Source organism: Tinamus guttatus, unplaced genomic scaffold (assembly GCF_059628265.1).
Source record: "Tinamus guttatus ecotype Peru unplaced genomic scaffold, ASM5962826v1 Tinamus_guttatus_pri_ptg000155l, whole genome shotgun sequence".
Taxonomy (NCBI): Eukaryota; Metazoa; Chordata; class Aves; order Tinamiformes; family Tinamidae; genus Tinamus; species Tinamus guttatus.
The window spans coordinates 6,496,765-6,517,997 of NW_028288689.1; the positions used below are offsets into that span (position 1 = coordinate 6,496,765).

General features: G+C 44.8%; 1 protein-coding gene across 4 annotated transcripts in view; it reads right to left on the reverse strand.

The window, feature by feature from the left end:
• Positions 1 to 1,637: 1,637 nt before the first annotated feature.
• FBXW11 (F-box and WD repeat domain containing 11) overlaps positions 1,638 to 21,233 on the reverse strand; it is a 62,158-nt gene continuing 42,562 nt past the window's right edge. For all 4 annotated transcript variants that reach the window (XM_088522645.1, XM_088522643.1, XM_088522644.1 and 1 more), the window contains 8 exons: positions 11,383 to 11,520; positions 10,934 to 11,052; positions 9,973 to 10,222; positions 8,796 to 8,914; positions 8,064 to 8,174; positions 6,910 to 6,988; positions 5,258 to 5,446; positions 1,638 to 2,408 (listed from right to left, as the gene is read on the reverse strand). In XM_088522645.1, coding sequence (XP_088378771.1) covers positions 5,285 to 5,446; positions 6,910 to 6,988; positions 8,064 to 8,174; positions 8,796 to 8,914; positions 9,973 to 10,222; positions 10,934 to 11,052; positions 11,383 to 11,520 — 978 coding nt within the window. In that variant the 3' untranslated portion in view covers positions 1,638 to 2,408; positions 5,258 to 5,284. The remainder of the gene's footprint in view (positions 2,409 to 5,257; positions 5,447 to 6,909; positions 6,989 to 8,063; positions 8,175 to 8,795; positions 8,915 to 9,972; positions 10,223 to 10,933; positions 11,053 to 11,382; positions 11,521 to 21,233) is intronic.

Consider the following 21,233-nt stretch of genomic DNA (forward strand, 5'->3'; position numbering starts at 1 on the left):
AGGTAGGTTCAAACTTTTTTTTTTTTTATTAAGCACATTCCACAGTACAAAGCTTTAGATCGTCAACGATATCTGTACAATTTAACAGTTTCCATAAGCTGTTCATACACCAACTTTCCAAACAGATAATTGGCAAACAAAATTACAAGTTAGAATTCGACTATCCCAGTGCTTTGAAACATTAATATAGCAGTAATGTACAGTTGCTCAGTTATGGTTAGCAAAACAAGTCCAGAGTGCAGCCAGGATCACTACCATTAACCCAGGAGTCGCGTTCCTTGGGTGCCAATCACAAGAGTCCACTGCTGTGTTACACAAAGCACGAAGAAGTTTAGACTGCATGTTCAAATACCATCATCTCCAGAGGAAAAACAGGAATTGAAATCTTACACATGCACTTTTTTTTTAGGAAAAAAAAAAAAAAAGAGACTCCATTCTTCAAAAACAAATACCTTTTTCTTCAGGGCTGCAACAGATTCTTTTTAAACAGTTTAATATTAAAGCTAGTAGATGAGAAGGGGAAAAAGACATTTCCACAGGCTACTGCCACGCGCACCACAAGGCGACCTTAGCGAGCGCGTTCTGATCTTCCGCACGTCGGCACCTCCGGGCACGTGGTGGAATAAACATCTCCGTGGGAGCACGTGAAGAGGGAGCAGTTCGCAGTGCCTGAAACACGACCTGGGGGAGAGGCCGAAACCTCGGGTTGTGCTCCTGGAGCTTTCGGCTGGGGCCCCCGGGCACTTCCTCAACACGGACACGACGCACCCGAACTCGGCTGTGCCGTCCCGGTAAAGCTCCGGCTTTCCCCAACCCTTCCATCACAAACAGGAAAAATTCCGGGCAGGGAAGCGATCCCGAAGGCCAAGGCTCTGCGCGGGGAGGGCTCTGCGTTTGCGCCGCGCGCTTCCTCCCCAGGGAACGGGCTCGTTTCGCACCGAGGATTAAAGAAAAGCCGCAGGCAGAGTCGCACGCGGCTAGTGAAGAGCAAACCTCCAGCTCTGCGTTTATCGGCGTCTCCTTCGGACGGAAAACGCGGCAGTGGTAACACGAGCACAGAAAGTGGACGCTGACAACGTGAGCAGCAGCTGCTGAGACTTGCAAACAAAACCAGAGGATGAACCAGGACCAGGACAGCACGACACAGTCACAGCGAGGGCTGCGGCAAAACCCCGGCGCGGGGCCCAGCGCGTCGGCTCGCAGGCACCTCCGCTGCCCCTGCGGCAAGGGGCACAAATCACACATAAATAAATCTAAACTTTGGCCCACGGCGTCTTCTCCATCCAACAGCCACACTAATGCTAAGGAAGGACCTCAGCAGGCGTTAGCCACAACCTACTGCTGTTAAAAGAAAGACATCTGTCAACACTGCGGCACAAAATATAAGATACAGAACATAAATTAAACTTTTTTAATTTTTAAAAAGTTTAGAAATTACATTTTAAAATATGTAGTTCCCATTAAAAAAAAATCCTAATGAATACTGAAAACCTCCTTTTGCAGAGAAGATTTCTAGGTCATTCGTATTAATCCCTACAGCGCCAGTAGTGAGAACATCCTGCTGCCAAGTGCTGGCACGGTGCGTGTTAGTGTGTAGTGCCAGGGCATCCTGCCTGCCGGCACGCGGGGCTCCGCTCTATGTACATTATATCTACATGCTTATACAGGAGCTGAAATGAGGCAAGCACACATGGAAAGGTTTTACTACAGCAAACATCGGGAAGCGTAGGACGGCCGTCGTACAGAGCACAGTTAAAAGGAAAAGACGGTGCTATACAACTAGTTTAGATAACCTAGCCTGAATTACAGGTAATCTTTAATTTAAAAGAAATTATTGGTGCAGAAACCAGTAAACGGTAATCCAAAAATATTACTGATCGAGTCAGGAATATTTCTAAGAGTCCAACGCACACTCCTAGCAAACCAAACAGGCTCTGAATCTGCCATGAGAGCAAAGTCTAAAGGACAGTGGTGACTTTGAAAGCAAAGCTCTGTACATTCTGGGCATGTGTTTGGCACCCAAATTTCATCGGAGAATGTTTTTTTTTCCTTTAAAGTCAGACAAAAGTGCAAAGCAATATAAATTAGGCCAAGTCCTTTCTTGACTTCCGATTTATTTCCGAAAAACAAGCCATCAGAGTTCAGTTTCTACGGACAATTTACAGGTGAAGCTTTGGATTTTTCATTGCAGGGAAGGCCAGGCTTCTGAAATTCGTCTACTCGAAGTCAGTGAATTTGTAGCAAATTCAGAGACGACCACTGAGAGCAGGAAAGGTTATGGAATTTAGATACAGGATTGTGCTGCTTTGCATCTACACAGCATCTAGAACCAATTCTGACTTTAGCTGTCAATCAACATCTTCAGGCATGTAGTAGCCAAAAATCCAGTAGTTCAAGACTGTGAAACCCTGGAAAAAGACAAAAAACAAGCTGAACCCACAGGACACACGAGTCAAAACGCAGCATTTGGGGATGTCAGGAGAAGGCTAAGCAGCTGCCCTTTTCCCACACTCCAAGATGAGCCTAACAGGGTGAAACACCCTCCTGTGCGACTCCTCAGGGGACTCTCCACTTTAAGATAGTTCCTTGGTGCTACAGGTCCTGTCCTCAAGGGCAGAGGTACCTCCACAAGCCATCGGCCTCACTTCTTTCACTGGAGCTAAGCTTAGAGCATGGTCCTCCCTGGTGCTGGTTCTTCCCGGGTGCAGTTGGCATTTGTCTTGCACATAGTGAGGAAAAAACAAAACCTGTTTGGGGAAGGAGCGACCTACACACCTGCCAGAACCCTGTCCTCTCTCCTCTCCATGCTGCAGTTTTGCCTAGAAAACAAAGTCCACTTGCTTCAAAACCCAAGCTTTTAAGAAAACTGACTAAAAATCAAGGCCTTTTCTATTTCAGATGCCTTTTCCAGCAGTCACATGACTGCATTAGTAGCTTGGATTTAATTGCACTAAGAATTTGTGTTTTACCTGCCACTTCCCAAGGTTGTTTCTACAGCCTACGGGGAACTCCCTATTCCAATAGGAAACTCCCACGCAAGGTTAAGGCTCTTCAGGCACTTGCCCTGAGCCCAAGGCCTAGTGCTTCATATAACAATATTAGCCTGTCATATGGTAGCAATTTTTATCATGTTACAATGAGCAACAGCAATTCAGCAGAAAGCAATAAAAGTCTCACAGCCAAATGCCAGGAGAGTCAGAAATGATCCGCTGGGAAGCAGCCTAACATTGCAAGTCGTGTAAAAAGGGAGAGGGCTGCTTCAAAATGCAAGGGACTACAGTGTTTAAAAGCATATAAAACCGTGGCATTAAATGTCTGAATGAAATATTAGCTGTTTGACTATAAGTTTATGCAAGATTTATGGTTTGGGGAGTGTGAATTTAGACAAACTTGTCCAACAGTGACATTGCATCCTCTCTCCTAAGGAAGGATTATTGGAGGAGGACAGGACCAGGACCAAAACCTCGCAGGGAGGGGAGGGCTACGTGTTTCCAGCTCGGCATCACGGGGCAAGTCGGACAGAAGCTGCTCGGAATGGCCCAGCTGTACAAGCTGGGAGGGGGAAAAGAGCACCAAGGGCACCTCGAATTTCATCAGCCAATCTCTGTGAGTCGGGTCTCGCAGGACACACGTGACAAGGGAGAAAATCAGATACCTGCACCTTGCTGGTCGACTGCATCAATTATATCCTGCCCCTAATTACTGCTGCGCTTAACGCGGAGCTTTCCTGAGAACCAAAGCGTTCAACAACGCAGCTTGCCACATGCAAATAAAATAGTATACTATATATAATAGTAAAGAATTATATATAATATAATAATCATAATATATACTAAATATACTAAATAAAATATGTCAACTTTAAATTAGCTTGTAACTTTGCAGAAGGAAGCACTGAAGTATCAACTGGAAAATATCTGGAATTTATTCTCCAAACCATCATCATCTTCCCATGCAGCCTTATTCTAAATGACTGGAAAGGCAGGAAAAGAGCTTCCCATTTCCCATTACTGCAGGCAGAATAAGGAGCTCATGAGCTTTAACACGGCGCTTATGAACTACCCTTGTAGCACTGTTAATGTGGCAATTCCTTCCATGATTTAAACCAACTGCTCAACTTCTTCAGCCAGGACATGTAGGAGCTCTTGCTCCATTAAAGCAATGCTTAGATTCTTAGGCAGCACAACAAATACAGGCATGGAAGCACAGAGAATACAGGCAAGTCCTCAGTACTCAAGCAGAATAGAATTGCAATTGCAATGTCACAAGGCAAAGAAAAGCTGCTTTCCTGGCCAGAAGAGCTTCTACGAAAAGAGTGGAAGAGCTCAAGGAACTCACTGCTACAGCAGTGTGCACGCACAGAGAGGTGATGCAAATCCATGGCTCATGGAGACAGCAAAAACTTTCTCTGCAGGCTGCTCATCATCTACTCAAATAAAACAAATCCTTCCTGTCGGGGCAATGTTAATCCTAACTCCTCTTGCTGCGATGTCTCCATTTCTTGGAAGCATCCAGGATCAGCACAGCAGAGCCAGGGCACTGGAGATAGAGGCGACTGCTCTGCTTTGGTCAAGGCAATTACTGTGTTTCCAAATCCCAGCATTGTTCACAGCTATTTATATTCTCTGAAGTGCAATTGTTGGCAGCAATACAGACGACATGAGGAGAAGCAGCGACAAGCAGATCTACAGCAAAGCTTTTACCCAGCGTGCTTAGAGAGCTAAATAAAGCTGAATTGCAGAAAAGCCTGAACAAAAGGGCAAATTTTACGTTTTGACCGCTCCAGTTGTCCCACGGTGGAGCACAATGGATTTTTCACTCGTGAAAGCTCTCCCTGTTACTCACGGTTGTCACAGAACCGTGCACTTACGCTGAGCATTCGACCCACGCACACAAATGTCCCATGCACAGGATGAATGTCAAATGCACATGTCACCCTGTGCACGCCCCTCGCAGGCACGCTTGCTTTGGCAGCCATGCATTACAATGCTCATTACCAAGATTCAAATAAGCAAATGTCTCAGGAACTCCACGGGGTATTTAGAACGGATGTGCAAGGCGGGGAGCATGTCAAGCATGAAGACAAAATACTACAATCTTACAAATTTCAAGCACAGCATCAGAGGCTACGTAATGCAAGCAGCAGCATAAAGAGATTTCATTTCCTTAAGAAAACCGGCAGCTCGTTTTGGCCATGCCTGGCTGCAAGCAGAGAGCTAACTTCACATATCTGCAGCGCAGCCACACGCTTCCTTACCTTCCGAGGGCAGTAAAGTGCAGACTGTTATCTGGAGATGTACGTGTATGTTCTAGATGGAGAGCGGGTCTCGTTCTGGGCACTGGGTGGCACGTTTAGGAAATCCCAAATCAGAATCGTATCGTCGTGGGAACTGCTAATGATCTGAAACTCATCAAACTGGAGTCTGAAGACACGGCCTGAATGTTCCTGCGAGGAATAAAAATGCAGTTAGTGGAGCGAGAAGAGGGAAATGTCTCATTGCATCTGCAGTCACCAAATTCTGAATTAAAGTTCTGCTGCGCTAATTAAGAAGTCCTTAGCTACAGTTAACCTGAATTTAAGAAAAAAAAATCCCTTCTGTATGCAAGTCTTTACACTAAATGTATGTCTTCAAATCAAGTGCTTGCAAGTCCTGAAACTTCCCTGGAGGGAGGAGGCTGAAGCAGAGATTATTAAAGAGAGAAACAGCCCATCAGTTCAGAAGCAGCAATTCAGAAGATTAGCTGGTGCTGGCAAGCTGCCAGGGCTCCCTCTATTACCCAACATTTCGTATTCAACACTGATACTTCAGCAAGCTGGACATAAACCTAACACCCCCCAGCACAGGCTCCCCGAAGTGTGCCAGGATGGGAGGCATCCTTAGGGTTCCCACACTACGAAAGCCTGGCCGTGCTCAATTCTGCCTTGGAGAAAAGGAACCACAGCGCCACGTGCTTCATAAGCTCCTCCAAGGGCATCTCTGAACACCATAAAACATTCTCCACTTTGCTCACTGCAAGTGAGCTTAAAAGGAGCTCGCTACCTTTACTAGGGAACTGCCCAAGGCTGTCAAGCTGATCCTCAATCTGCAGCCTGAACTCACAAAAGGGCAAATAGCAACTTTCCATGTGGAATGAAAGGATAATTAACACCCATCTCCATACCAAGAGTACTGAAAGGACTGAAAACTAGAAATACGTTGTGCAATACAAGCACTTCTGCAGGCCCCTGCCCAGGAACCCAGCTACCATCACCAGCAGCTCTGCATTGCTGCTAGCCCAGACCAAAGTGAAACCGACTCTCAAGCAACATTTCACACATGTTTCTGGGAAAGAAAAAGGAATCCCTTTCCCTCATTTATTTAATGAAGTCTACTGCCATACATGAAAACCCTATTACACAGAAAAATATAATCTTAAACAAGAGTCTTCTGAAGCAACCAGAGCGCCTCGTGGCAACTCACCATTCCCTCCCATCCCTCCAAACTGAAGGAGAAGGGTTTGGGAAAGGTTCAGGAATTTCCACCCTCCCCTTATTCCCATGTCAACCCTTTTAAAGAGAGAAAATGTATTTAAAGCTAGTATTACAGTATCTCTAATGACAGCACCTAAAATAAGTAGATACGGTGTCTCAGTGATTATATTTTTGGAGCATCTAAGAATCCTGAGCTAGCAAAACACTCTTTCTTTTGAAGTTGCACTCCAATTACTCAGGACATAGCTATATATATGTAGATATATATTTCTTCATTCATAAAGAAATATATTCTCATTCCTCTTTATGAGAAGCAGACTAGACTTTAGAAGACATCTCAAGTTTCTCACCTGTCCCACTAGAGCACAATAAAATGCCTTTTCCTTTCAAAGATTCCAAAGATTTCACATAAGCCCGGATGAATTAATTTTACCTACCACTAATGTCCGCAAGCACAACGTGCTTGCTGGGGCACGAGGGTCCAGAGCAGCTTGCAAGTCCCAGACTTTGATTTTGCTAGAAAATAAAAAATAAGCGCATTAGAACAAAGATGTTGCTTGAAATATCAGCACAGAATAAGCATCTGAAGAAATGGAAAGACACACAGGATTTCCCTGTAGTTAAATACATCAGGATCAAGCGAAATGTTAGAATTCAGTTATGCTGTTATATTAATGTTAAATCTCTTGAAGGACAGACAGTTTCCTATTTTTTTCAGCACCAAATACAGCGATGCCTTTGTGCTGGGCCAAGTAGATTGGTGGATGTTATGAAGACACAAATGGGCTATGTTTCTACCACACAGGTGATTTTAGAACTGCAGATCTCACAGTCTACAGCACTAACGGACAAGCACAAAGAGCCAGTGGGATCAAGCCAGGACTGGGACCCCACAACATGATAAACCAAGAGAAAAGGACAGAGACAAACGCAGTTCAAGAACCGTCTTCAACGCATCTACTGTCCACTTGAACTACTAGCCAGCCAGAGAAAAAAGAAATGGAAAATTTAGACACAGATGTAAGTTTTTCTGAATTTACTAAACCATTAAAATACTTATTTCATGGCAGGGCCAGCCCACAGCACTGACCACAGGGGTCTTGCATTCAACCTACCAAAAATGGTCACTTAGGACCTCTGAGAGCCCTGCAACGTATGTTACACACACACAAACATTCTCAGTGCTGCTGTCTGATAAAGACAGAGCCAAGAAGACTCCGCGAGCAGCGGGTTCAGGAGGGAGCAGCTCCCAAGGGGAGCAGCAAAGGAATGTGCTGCTCTGGACTGGCTGCTACTGAAGCCGACCAAAAACGTGTTTTCTCCCAAAAGTCAAACTAGGAGGATAAAACAATTGAGGACCCTGTTAAAGAGCACCAGGAAAGTATTTTGGATTATTATATGACTATCTGGAATGCAGCTTCTTGGCTCCCTAAACTGCAGCCTGCTGTGTTCAAACCTTCAAGCAGAAACCACTCAGTTACATATTGACCCACTGGCCAGATCAAAAGAGAAGCTGCCCATAAGGCCTAGCAGTTTCCAGAAGGTGCTTTAAGAAAGGCAACACTTCTCAAAATTGCATTAAAGAACATACCCATCGTAGGCTCCACTAACAATCCTCTTGTTGTCAAACCTGATGCATCGAACCAGTTCTTCATGGCCTTCTAATACTCTTAAGCAGGCACCACATTCAATGTCCCATAGCCTTAAAAAGCAGAGGAAAACAAAACAGCTTTGAATACTTGGGGTTCAGCACCTGCCCCTTAGCCTTACGTACAGTGATTCAACCATACTAATTACTTTCTTGGAGGGAAAGACTACACAAAAGGCAATTCTGGAACCACAAGATGCTCCTTGCATTCACTACACAGAGAATAATTCCGATAAGCAGCTTGGTCCATTCAAAACTACCAACAAGTAAAAGTTGGGTACTTGCTGAACTATTTCAGCGAGTTTTAATGTACTGATTTGTGGGTGGGTGGGTCTTCATATTGCATGCACCGGTCTGGTTTAACTACTTTCTGAACCTCTAATAAACAGTGAACAAAGTCTTTCTCATTTCTCTAATTGCAGGAGCAAGGCAATAAACTTGCAGGATCAATTGCTTCTTGTTGTTTACTTTCAACATCAATCTTGCAATCACAATATTTCAATAGGGTTGTATAAAATACATTTATTCTCATGCTGGCCCAACTATTCACCCATACACTATGTGCTTCAATAACAAGACATAGCAAAAAATCTCCTTTTCTGGCTGTGAAGCAGGGCAGGGCATTAACACGGGTCAGGAGTTCCACCCCCTGGGACGTGCAGCCTTTGCACCCACCTAATGGTATTGTCCGAGGACCCGCTGACGACGAGCCGATCGCGGTACTGCAGGCAGGCAATGCCCCGCTTGTGCCCGTTCAGGGTCCGGACAAACTCGCAGGTACTCGTGCTCCACACCTGCAAAAAGGGACATCAGTTGTGCTCAAGACTGCTGAGTTTCACTAGAAACTGTTAAGAGCCCATGGTAAAAGAGGTCTGAGGTTGACCTTTGCACAAAGGGCCAGTGAGAAAAGGTCAGGGAGCTTTTTTGCCACATAAAATATTGTTCTTGGCGTGGTAGAAACTACTCCAAATGATCTGATAACACTTCATTACACTTAAATCTTAATAGGTTAGTCCCATTAAAAAGTGGAACTTACCATATACACAAGCAACTTATTTTTTTACCAGTAAGTTGCTAGCACTGCACTAAGAGCAAAATTGTGATGTATAAAAGCTTGGTGACCATGTCTTTCTTAACATTAGCTGATCACCCACTTTTAATAAACTGCAATTGAAGCTGTAATGTAAAGTATCCAGTGGCTTATTTTTCAGCACGCAACAGTACCCTTGGCAGACATTTGGACACAGAACTGCCAAGAGCTTTTTGGCATGGCCTAAAGTAGTCTAATTCTAGAGAAGAAAGGCTGGAAACGCCTTTGTTATATGAACACTGTGGGTAACTCGGATCTCCTGGTATGTATATGTATATATAAGCTTCAAATACAGCATTTTAGTTCTTGAAACAAGGCAAAGCCGGGGGTAGCTGTTGGGAAGACTGGGTGAGGAAAGGCAACTGCTGACCAAATTCACATCTGGGACGGGCCTGTCAAGGGAAACTGAAAAATGCCATTTGGAAAATGGCACAAAATGTGCCACATCTAACAAACAAGCCAGTCATAAGACAGAGCTGAAGGGGTGAAGAGGCTTCAGTTTTCTGTACCTTCATGACAGAAGCTGCCCAAATTTTACAAACCTACTTTATTTTTGCAAGGATATTAACAGCCAGAAAAAAAAAGCAACCAGTTGAACAGTACCAAGAGGCACAACGCTGCTCACAGACCCTTCTGTTATTTAGGTTTGAACCTTACCAGTTGGAAGCTTTTACATTTTATTCTTCCAGGCACAGATTGGTCTTTTTAGTTGCCATTTCCTCAGTGAGGAAGATCTAGATGATCTAGTTTGGACAAACTTACCTTAATGGTCCTGTCCCCCGACGCTGACACAATGTACTTGTCATCGAAGTCTACGACGTTGACAGCAGCACGATGGCCAACCAAGACGCGGCGCAGGGTGATGTCAGTAGGTGAGGCCATGTCCCAAACAGCAATGGATCTGTCCTTTGAGCAGGTCACCATGAGGCCGTTACTGAACCTCAAATGAAGCACTGCCTCATTGTGGTGAATCAGGGTGTTCAGAACTTCACCCGTGTTCACGTCCCAAACTCTGCAAGAACAAAGTCATTTTAGCTTGGGTGAAGGAAGATGCCTCTGCACAGCATAAACGTGGGTAGATCGACTGCCAACACTCAAAACCAGGAACCAGGAACTAGGCCAGGAACGCATCGCTGTCCAGTGCCACCTACCAGCTAACACAGAATGAGAAGCACTACTTCACGCACACCAACCAAGGGCTGCTACGATCAACTCTTAGCATTTCCGAAGTTGTAGATACCAATATTGCCACCATGGCTGCAAGACAGCAGAGACAAAGGCCTTCTACTGACCTGTAGCCAAGCATGCTTGCATGGGGCCTCTACAGAGCACCAAATTCATGCAAGAATTTAAACTCAATGTCATCAAAAATGCTGTTAGACAAGTACGTGTCCGAGCGCTCTTGCACCAGTAGTTGTATGATGGAAGATACCAGGACCTCGGATGAGGCATTTGCAGCAGAGCTGGCTCATCAGCTATTCTATACAGCTTCAGGTCATGCCTTGCACCACACACATCACATTCCTTCAAAGTTTTTAACATCTTACCAAAATAAAGATTGAAAAAATAAATGCTGAGTGCGATGCTTTGCCAAATATGAATATTTTGATTTTTCGATAGCAACATCATATTCAGAACAGGGCATTTGTACTGCCTGCGTGGAGATTTTAAGCATGTCCAGCCCTGACACTCGAGCATTTCTGCACAAAAGCTGAACACTCACCTCACTGTAGAATCTGAAGATCCAGTTACAATGACCCTCTCATCATACTGCAGACAAAGAACAGAGCCAGTATGTCCTGTTAACACTTTCAAACATTCCAAGCTTGTTTTGTCCCAGATCTGTTAAAAAGAAAAGGCATTGTCAGCTTACCAAGTTCAAAAGCACAAGTTGAAGATTTTCATATTGCAGTTAGAGAGAAGGATGGATGGACACTAGGGTAGCAAGAAGAATTCATGGGTAGTTATCCTGTCTAAGCAGGGGGCCTTTCCTCCCTTTAGCCTGAGGTAGCAAGTTCTTGACAAAACAGTGAATAACCAAGATGATAAGATAAAGATACACAGCGTCCCAGGAAGAGATGACTGAGATCATTGAGGAAATGCAGAGAGGTATCTTACCAAGGCAGAACTGCCTCTTCATCTCTAGAGAAAAGCCTGAAAAATAGCGTTTACCTTAATGGAGTTATCTCGCAGGCCACTGATGATCTTCTCATCATCATACTGTAAGCAGTAGACACCTTTGCTGTTTTCGGAGCGGCACTGGATCCTCTGCAAGTTGTGCCGCCCGCAGCGCCAGTTAGATTCTATAGTCTAAGAAGGGGGCAAAAGGATTAGATGTTATTTGTAAGGTTGCACTGCTTCATGGCAACTGCCACATCACCATCATTCCCAGATCCTTAACACTGAACGTGAAAACCTGAAATGCATCTTTTTTCCAATAAAAATGCATACAATAATGCATTAGAGTTGGTACTTTAGTGTTTTGCCCGGACCAAAGCCAAACTGTGATTAGTGAGACAAGGTCATATCCAGTTGGCTGTAAGGAGCATCTTCAACACCACCATTAGAGAGATACAGTCCATGAAAATTTCCTTTTCCCTGGTACATACCATGGCATCTGACACCAGCAGTAAAGATTAATCAGAAATTCACCTAGAACCGTGTTCAGCATCACACGAGTAACACACACCGCAGAACGGTTGAGCCCAGCACGGAGGCCCTGGAGCTCTGGAGCTCTCCTATCTCCACTCAGTTATCTGACCTAGAAGCTGCCCTGCATCTCAAAGGGACTTTGAACTATGAAAGGTTCCTATAAGCACCTTAAAACCCAACAAAAACTTAAGAGTAACAAAACAGGGACTGTAGGATTTCAATCCAACTTAAGCTATTCAAACTTTTTAACACCCTCTGCTATTCACCCTAGTCCTCAACATGCTCATTCCAAGAGAGATTTGTGAGGCAGGAAACCTGGCACATCCAAACAGGTCGCAAGCTATGATCAGAAGTCATTCCCATATTTCAATCAGACTTAGTACTGGTGGGAAGACGCAAGCTGATTTTCAAAGAAATCGGGGATTTAAGTTGGAAAGTTTGCCACGACAAGTCAAGGGAGCAGGAGGAGGAGGAGGAGGGCGCTGAAGTCCACGCCAACATCTGCAGCACCCTGGCCGGATGGGACGCTTCCCTGTATTGGAAGGGATTGTTTATTTGATCATTTCCCTGGGTTCTCCCTCCAGATTTCCAAGCAGCATTTTTGGAGATGGAAAGAAGCTCATTATATGTCACTTTATCGGAAAAAGCATATTTATAACCCAAATGTTAATTCTAAACAGCAGCAAGCCGCTCTGCGGCACCCTGCAGCTCCTCCTCCTCCTCTCCCAAAGACCAGGAAACAACCGGAGCACCAGTCAAGAACAAAAACACCCTGCACTTTGACTTCTTAATTCTCAGAAGAGAGACACACTCAGGTGCTTTGTTTTCCATGCCCTTGCTCCCGTTGTCCCGTTTTGCAATTTGGAGAGAAGTACACACAGCCGTAACACCAGCCTGATGTGTCACCCGGACGTATCTAAATGACAGGAACCGAGAGAGGCTTCTGGAGGGACATGCAGCCCAGTTACTGACTGCCCCCTCCATTCGCTCTGATTTGGAGTAGCTGGTGAATTCAGACAAGTCACTTGGCACGGTGACATCCGTGCACTGCTCATCATTAGACTGCTCGAAGACCTGATACTGCTTCAGCCCTGGGTTCCTGCCGGGAAGGCGGCAGACTGCGGATGAAGGCTTGGTGAGGAAGGACAGGCACCAGGATGCAATCCTAAAGCTTCATCCCAAGATTTATCACCTGGGTTCCGAGGGGGGAAACACAATTCGTTACGTCTGTGCTGTCAGAGAGGGGACAGGCTACGCTCAGAAGCGGGAGACGGGTTTAGACATCCATATAGCATGAACCAGGATAATACAGATCCCACGGCAACACATTTGGACGAGACACATACGAGACTAGGTATCACAGATGGGAGTTAACCAATTCCAGCAGCTCCAGTAACCGTGTACGCTCAGAAGTCTAATTCTAGGAAGAGTTCAAAGGAGAGTTTCCTCCGAAGCCGCTTTGGGGCAGAGTTCTGAAAAGGCAGCTGTAGGTAACACTCATCCCGGTTCCCTTTCCCGGAGCCTCAGCTCCCCGCAGCAGTCCCTGCCAGAGCTTTGGGATGCATTAGGAACATCACAAACCAGAAATTTTATCCACAACAAACAGCTTCTAAACAAAGCAGGCGCCAGGAAGAGGACGCTGCTCCAATTCCTCCAAGTTCACTATAGGAACCCACTGAATAAGCTTGCCATAAGAATCTGCTGGCTTCAAATAAGAGAGACTCCAGCATTTTTTATACCTATGCAACGGCGCCGGAAAGCAGTAAGTCATATGCAGGTGCACATTTTAATTCTGTGAGTAGATGTCATTTCATTTAGACATTATACGGTGTGGCTACTGTGGGAAAATACTTGATGTTTTTTGAGAACTTGTAAAATCCCCTTACACTGCGTAAATTTTCAATGTGCTGGGAAAGTAGCCACGAAACACAGAGAATATACAGCAGCATTTAAATTGGCAATAGAGTGAAAACAGATGTGTACGTATAAAGAAATAACATTATTTGAGATGACTGAACACAGCTGAGTGGGTGGGCAGCCTGGAGGACCCTCTCAAAAGGAACATGTTTAATAACGCTGGCAGCCACATGAAAGCTTCTTGGTAGAGGACATTTCTGGTTGTTACTGAAGAGTGCCGTAAGTAAAAGTTTTTCTCTGCAACCTTCTTCCAGAAGATAACTTAATAAAGTGTACATGCTGAGCAGGTAGGCATGCACATGTAAGAGGAGAGGAAGAAACTGCTGTATTTTATGGGCTGTTACAAGCACCATGGAGCCAGTGCTGAAGAGCCCCCCAGTTTATTTACATACCTATGATACTGAACCAACTACTAACACACACCCTAGCCACAGCAGTGGTTCCCATAGGCTCGCCCCGAGTCTCCAAGCTACCAGTCTGTAAAACTTGGTCTCTCAACCACATTCCTCCTACATTAAATCTCTGTCAACAGTTTTGGCCATTTGTATCAGGGATACACATGGGCTCATGTTTTGTTATCTTCTTGCCTCTCTTTCCTTTGTGCTAAGTCCAGAAACACAAAGGCCAGGTATGGACCTGGAGAAGAGCTTGGACCTGGGGAATCTCAAATATTTCTTATGACACTCAAGTTGTTTAAGGAGAGGCTAGGAATAGTGGTCACTTAATGGCAGCCTTTCAGACATGAAAAACAAGATTGAAGTTATGGTTTTCCTTTCTTTTGACTTCAAAAGGGCCAAGGAAGTCCCAAAGGGCCAACATTGCTTCTCAACTGCTACAACATTTAGAAAAACAAACAAGAAGCCAAGAGAACAGTGAGCATCTGAAGAAGGAATTTCATCCTTCTGAGGAAAGGCTGTTTGAAACGCCCTGCCCAGAGGGCTTGAATTGCTCCTCAGTAGCACCTGGTGTGTTAGGTGGACACATAGGGCTGAGAGCCTCACAGTAACAGGTGATATAACACACCAACAGCAAAGCCTCCTTCCAAAGCAACCCCCAGAGGGACAAAATCCCACAAGCAAAAGCATCACCACCTTTCCTGGGAGCATAATCACCTCCAAAACCAGCGTTAGGGAGCTACAGACCAGTGCTTGTAGCAGCAAAGGCAGCTAAGGAGCTCAAGAACCACAAAAACTGATGATATGAGGGGTAGCCCTGTACACAAAGAGCAGGGAAATCCCTGTGCCAAAGCACTGTGGCATAAAGGCCTCGGTCTATGTCCTACGTCGAGTGAAGCATCTCCTCCTTAGAGCAGCTGCACCGTGAAAACGATCAAGGAGAAAATTTACGCAGGCCGGGAAGCTCTGCAGAACTTGCTGCTCGACTGAAGTTGTTGACTGCTCGTGCAACTGTTGCTTGAGGCGGCCCACACCCTACAGCATCCACGGGCACTAAAACAAGAACTAAAACCCTCACCTAAGGCCGTGCCCATTCCTTCAGAAGGGAGCAGTACACGGACACGTCGCCTCGCACATCAGCTGGCCTCATGCTAAAACAGAGAACCTTGCGTGCTGGAAACCCTCCCCTGCTGCATCTTTCTACTTAACATCCTACCAGAAATCATTGCTGGGTTACATAGAGAGACAAGTCAAGCAGCACTATAGCAAACAAATGCAAAACAATAAACCTAAGCAAAGAATAATTAAAAACCAATGATGAGCCAATTTTTTGAATTTAGTTTGTTTCAGGTAAACTGAAGATCCAAGTAAGAATAAAAACCACCTTCATTAAGAAACATAGAAACAAACCTAACAAATGGAGAAAAAGGGATTCATTCTATTCCCATTAGCACACAGCCTACACTAAAGTTTTGTTCTGGACGATTTTTTTCTACTTGAGCAGAAAGGGGCACATTCATTAAAAAAATAAAAGGAAAAAAATTCCAGCAACTGAAAACTTGGCCTCTGACTTGATTTATAAAAGTCACAGAATGATCAGAAGAAAAGCCATAGACCACAGAGTCCCCAAAATCCTAAACAACACTAGAGACAGAGGGATGGGAAGCTTTTCCTAAGAAGCGTTACAATTAAATCATGAATTCTGGCAGAATTCAAGACCTAAAAATTAAGCTCCAAATGTTTACAGCCGCTCAGATAAGATCCACATGTGACCAACACAAACTGATGAAGCGCTGTCTTTCTGCACACAGTTGAGCCAATATGTACCCAGTTGCCCAAGGGTCCACCGAGTAAAACCAGGCAAGTCTCAGGGCAGTTTGGCAGGGCCCTTTCTAAAGCCGCACTAAAACAAAAGGGGAACAAGAAAAGACTTTATCATGCTCGGTGAGAAAAATCCAGACAGTGGAATACGCACACTTCTTAGAGGTAGAGGAATAGGGCAAATTCCCTATTTTCTGTAGAGACTGCAAAGGTGCTGGCTGCACCTTTGATCTGACCTGTACAGTTTTCTCCTTGTCCGGATAAGGAGTGTGGAGCAAAAATCCTCTCGGCTCCTATGAAGTAGAACCTGCAACAGGAGGATGCTGAGGGCTGCGCTGCCATCCAGAGGGACCTGGAGAGACTGGACAACTGAGCGGTGAAAAACCTCATGCAATTCAACAAGGCCAAGTGCAAGGTCCTGCACCTGGGGAGGAATAACCCCAGACACCAGTACAGGCTGGGGACCGACCTTGTGGAGAGCAACTCTGCAGAGAAAGACCTGGGTGTCATGGTGGATGATAAGTTGACCATGAGGCAGCAGTTGCCCTCGTGGCCAAGAAGGCCAATGGAATCCTGGGGTGCATTAAGAAGAGCGTCTCCAGCAGGTCGAGGGAGGTGATCCTGCCCCTCTACTCAGCCCTGGTGAGGTCGCATCTGGAGTATTGTGTCCAGTTCTGGGCTCCACAGGACAAGAGGGATGTGGAGCTGCTGGAGAGAGTCCAGCGCAGGGCTACAAGGATGATCAGGGGCCTGGAACATCTGCCCTATGAGGAGAGGCTGAGGGAGCTGGGCCTGTTCAGCCTGGAGGAGAGAAGGCTGAGAGGGGACCTGAGCAGTGTCTGTAAGTACCTCAAGGGAGGCAGTGAGGAGGATGGTGCTGGTCTCTTTTCAGTGGTGGCCACTGACATAACTAGAGATAATGGCCACAATCTGAAGCATCAAAAGTTCCGCATGAACTTAAGGAAAATTTCTTAACAGTGAGGGTGACAGAGCACTGGAACAGGCTGCCCAGAGAGGTTGTGGAGTCTCCTTCTCTGGAGATCTTCAAAACCCGGGGGGTTGGACTAGATGACCTCTAGAGGCCCCTTCCAACGTTAAAGCATTCTATGATTCGATGATTCTGTGATGACCGATGCAGTTGCTCTTCCCAGAAACGTCTTTTCTATCGAGCGCTGCTACAAACGTGGTCCAAAGTGATGTGAGGCAGCACCTCCTAAACAAGCCCTTTCTATCCCTGCGGCTGTGAGCGGCCATGACACCCACGGACAGGTCTTGCTGGTGCTCTCTGAAACCATCTCCTTCCCCTAGCCAGGTTGGTCTTCACCAACATAATAAAATTGCAAGTTTTCAGGTTACAGATGAAGCCTCAAAATAGCTTTAAATGGCCTCTTGCTGACTCCACAGTGACAGCGGAAAGCAGCTGCTGTTAACTGCACAACAAATCAATCCCTTTCGGATCTATAGAGGAAATTAAAACAATATATACAAGCCAAAAGCAATGAAAGCAGAGAGGGGTCCTCTGAAGTACTTCAATGCCATGTGCACCTGTAATAAACCAAACACCTGACCAAGAACAGTGCTATCAAAGTCCAAAATTGTCCATTTTAGTTTCCATTTGAGTCAATAAATAACTTTATGCACGATGCCATAAATGTATGGAGTTAAAGCTGCACTTAAATAGGTACTTGCAAGCCTCTATCATAGCGCTGGGGCACGCTACGTACTTGCACAGGAACAGTAAATGCCTCTTGCAAATCTGCAGAAGAAAGGCAGGTTTGGTTTGCAGGTTTGGTTTGCCTGCCTTTAGAAAGCACTTGTGACATGGGCAAAGGGACTATAAGGCCAAGCCAAGGATCTGCCATGCTCAAGTGATCTGAAAGCTGCTGTCTCCCCTTGCAGACATGGGTGCCAAAATCCTAGTTGTGCACTACTTGGTCTCCACGACGTGGTCTCTACCACTCAAAAGCCTCCTTCCACTGGCCAGCTTCATTTTTAAGAAGAAACTTCTGAAAAGTGTTAGCCTGTAGACTTCAATGTGTGGTTGAAAAGAGAAACCCTTCTTGGCACATCCTGTCGACCTGATCTCCCCCACAGCCCCACACACACGAGTTCCCAAGCTTCATAACTAAGACACTACTAAACAAATACAATTTCTTACAAGCTACACATTAGATTAAAGATCTCCCAAAGGCAGAAACGCCTTGGAGTAAGGGATGACTTTTCGCCCTCTCTTATTATATCCAAGATTTTTTCCCCCTTACTTTTACAACCAAGATTTTCAAGTCCACTTCTAGTTATAAAATGTGACCTTCTCAACATTGAGGAGAACGGATTCACTGGCCCGGAACTGTTCTTCCCTCAACTCTCTAGCAAAATTACATTATAATTCTCCTCTTAATCAAGTGGACCTTAGGCTCCGTGGAAACAAGATGAGAACACTTTCCACGGACCTGAAGATAAGGAACAGTTACGTCTCCTCAGCTCATCACAAGAAGGAGATATTTGTGCTAATTCTGCAGGGGAAAACCAAACAGTTGGCCAAGAGTCATAAATAATATGGAAAAAATCCAGGGACTTGGGGTTCTGGAATCAATGCTATTAAACTTCCCATTTTGGCAATCTGCCGACTAACATGATCCACTTAAGCCAGTTGACCTTCCCTGCAGTGTTTTGGGACCTCATCCAGACACACCATGGACCAGGCGTGTTACCTCCATAAACAAGCCTCATAAACCCAGGGTCAGCTTTCTAGGATAAGCCCCAAACAAAGTTTTCTCTCTAGAAGGGCTCCTTAAGCAGCTTGGCAATTCAATATCCAACTTGGAGGCATTTAAAACTACTGCACCACCTCTTATGAAGTGAAACCTAATTAAATTCTTGATCTCACAGTAGAGATGGGGTGTAACTATCTCTTTCCAAGAATTTGGTTTCAGATCTCTAAATGTCCTCTTGTTTTTAAACCTAATGACTTCAGAAGTGACATTAGGTTACTGCATGTCCTTGGCATGAAACAAGCAGATATTGGCACTACTAAACTTTCAGAGTTTGCAGCCTACATTACCTTGCAGCTAACACGGTGGTCACACAAACTGCTGACCCCAAAGGCTCAGAGGACCTAAGAGGAAGAATTCAGGTGAGCTATTTCGCATTCCTTACTTTTCCTTCCATGTGTTAACTTGGATTCCTTTTCAAATGCTGTCAGCCAAGCAAGGAGAGAGGCCACGTTCTCCTTGGAACTTATCTCTACTCTCAACTCAAATCAGTACCCACCGTGGTAAATTGTTACTCTACTTCAGTTGCTAGAAACAGTTCAGCAGCATTTGGCTAATCCCCATCTTGCACAGATATTACAAGATACGGAATTACAAGATTTGCCATTAAATATATTTTACTGTATTAAGAAAATCATGCCGTTCACATACAAGATAATCATCTTGTAAAACTATTTTTATGTAAATGCTAATGTGGTAGCTTTGCTTGGGAGTGAACTCTCTACCTTTGCTCATCACTAGCTCCCTAAATTCTGACCAGGGACAGAAACAGGAAGATCTCATTGAAGGCCCAGCCAAATATTTGAAGGAAAAAAAACATTTTGCAGTTCTGAGAAATTCTTCAACACAGCTAAAATGCCAGTCTTAAATCAGAGTTTCTAACATTGCTATGAAAAAACTAAGAAATGGAAAAAAGTAGAAACCTGAGGACCATAGGGGAAAAAGTGACGGCTACAGTTATTTTGTTTTTAAGAAATGTTCCAAATCTTACAGCTGAGCTCTGTTGTTGTTATCACTCTCCTACCTGCATTTTTAAAAAGCACTAATTACTTCCTTTAGTAGCCCTCTAGGGAACCGGCCCATGAAAAATGCCTTAAAGGATAAAGTTTTGTGGAAAAACTATAGGAGTCTTTTAGAAGCGGAAGAATTACTGTGCTCTTAACCCCTAGCAAAGCCACCCACCCCTGTCGCGGTTGGCACCGCGGGTGCCGCAGGCTCTGGCGGAGCCCAGCCCGCTGGCGCGCGGCGGCCTCAGAGCCGCGTGAGGCGGCAACGCGCGGCCTGTGCGAACCCAGCGCTGCCGCCTCGGGAAGCGGCCGCGCGTTCCCACACGGAGCCTCCGAACGCTGCAAGGCCGGACAAAGACACCTCTGTTTCCTGCCCGCGGGCAAACAGAGGCTCCCGCTTATTTTTGGTCAAGTGAAACGCGGAGGCAAGATCCCGCGGCCGCCAGCTGGGGCTCTTTGGAAAGGTACCCACGGGCCACGTGCAGCTTTGAGGGGAGTTGCCAATTCTTTAGATTTTGCCTCAAATGATGGGCAGCCAGCAAACACCAAAGGTTTTTCATACATTTACAGATACATAAAGAAGAGCAGTAATGGAGATTATCCCAGAATTGTCCCTAATTCTGCTTTTGCATGCTTGCCTCCCTCCAGGCTGAGCCTCCTGTATATACCAGTAATATTTAAGTTAAAGACACAAGCAATTTAGTAATTACAGAAATGATACAGAACTGGCTGCATTTTCAGGCATTTTGGAAACAGCAGTAACTATGGTAACAGCTTTTTCTTCATATACCCAGAAAAGACAGCTCTTTTCCCATGCTAATTATTCAATATTTATAACATTAGTATGTCACGTCTTGCATACAATTTCTACCATTCCCACATCAGTCATACCTTGGCATGAAATGAACCCTGTGTTTTTTACTCTTATCACATCACCCCCCAAACAAAGATAATGCAAGAGGAAAAGTTATGAGTAGAAAACTCAGAAAGGAAGTTAGGATTCAAAAGAATAGTATAAATCTGATTTTTTGACTTCTCAACACTGACACGTTTTCCAAGTTTTGCATATGTGAGCCCTTAGTGTTCATGTGATGGAATGCAAAAGAATTCTCTTAATGTGAGGGCTTAAAGTATTTACTGTTATTTTAATGAAGTTCAGTTTTTTAAGAAACACATTCATTACCAGGATATATTTTCAGTGGCACCTTTTCCCTGCTCCCTACAGTTGTTTACAAAGGCTGAGTATTTTTACTTCTAATATCAATATTAGTGGTGGTAGTGACTCAAACATGAGATTCCTTTCTTCTTTCCTACTTATTTCTTACTAGTACAAACCATCTGCTTCAAGAGCTTCACAACTGTGCAACTTATTAGTATACCTACAACCAGAATTAAAATATTAAGTAGAAAACTGTAAAAGTTCAAAGGGTAAAAGCCCTCAAAAACACCTGAGCAATATT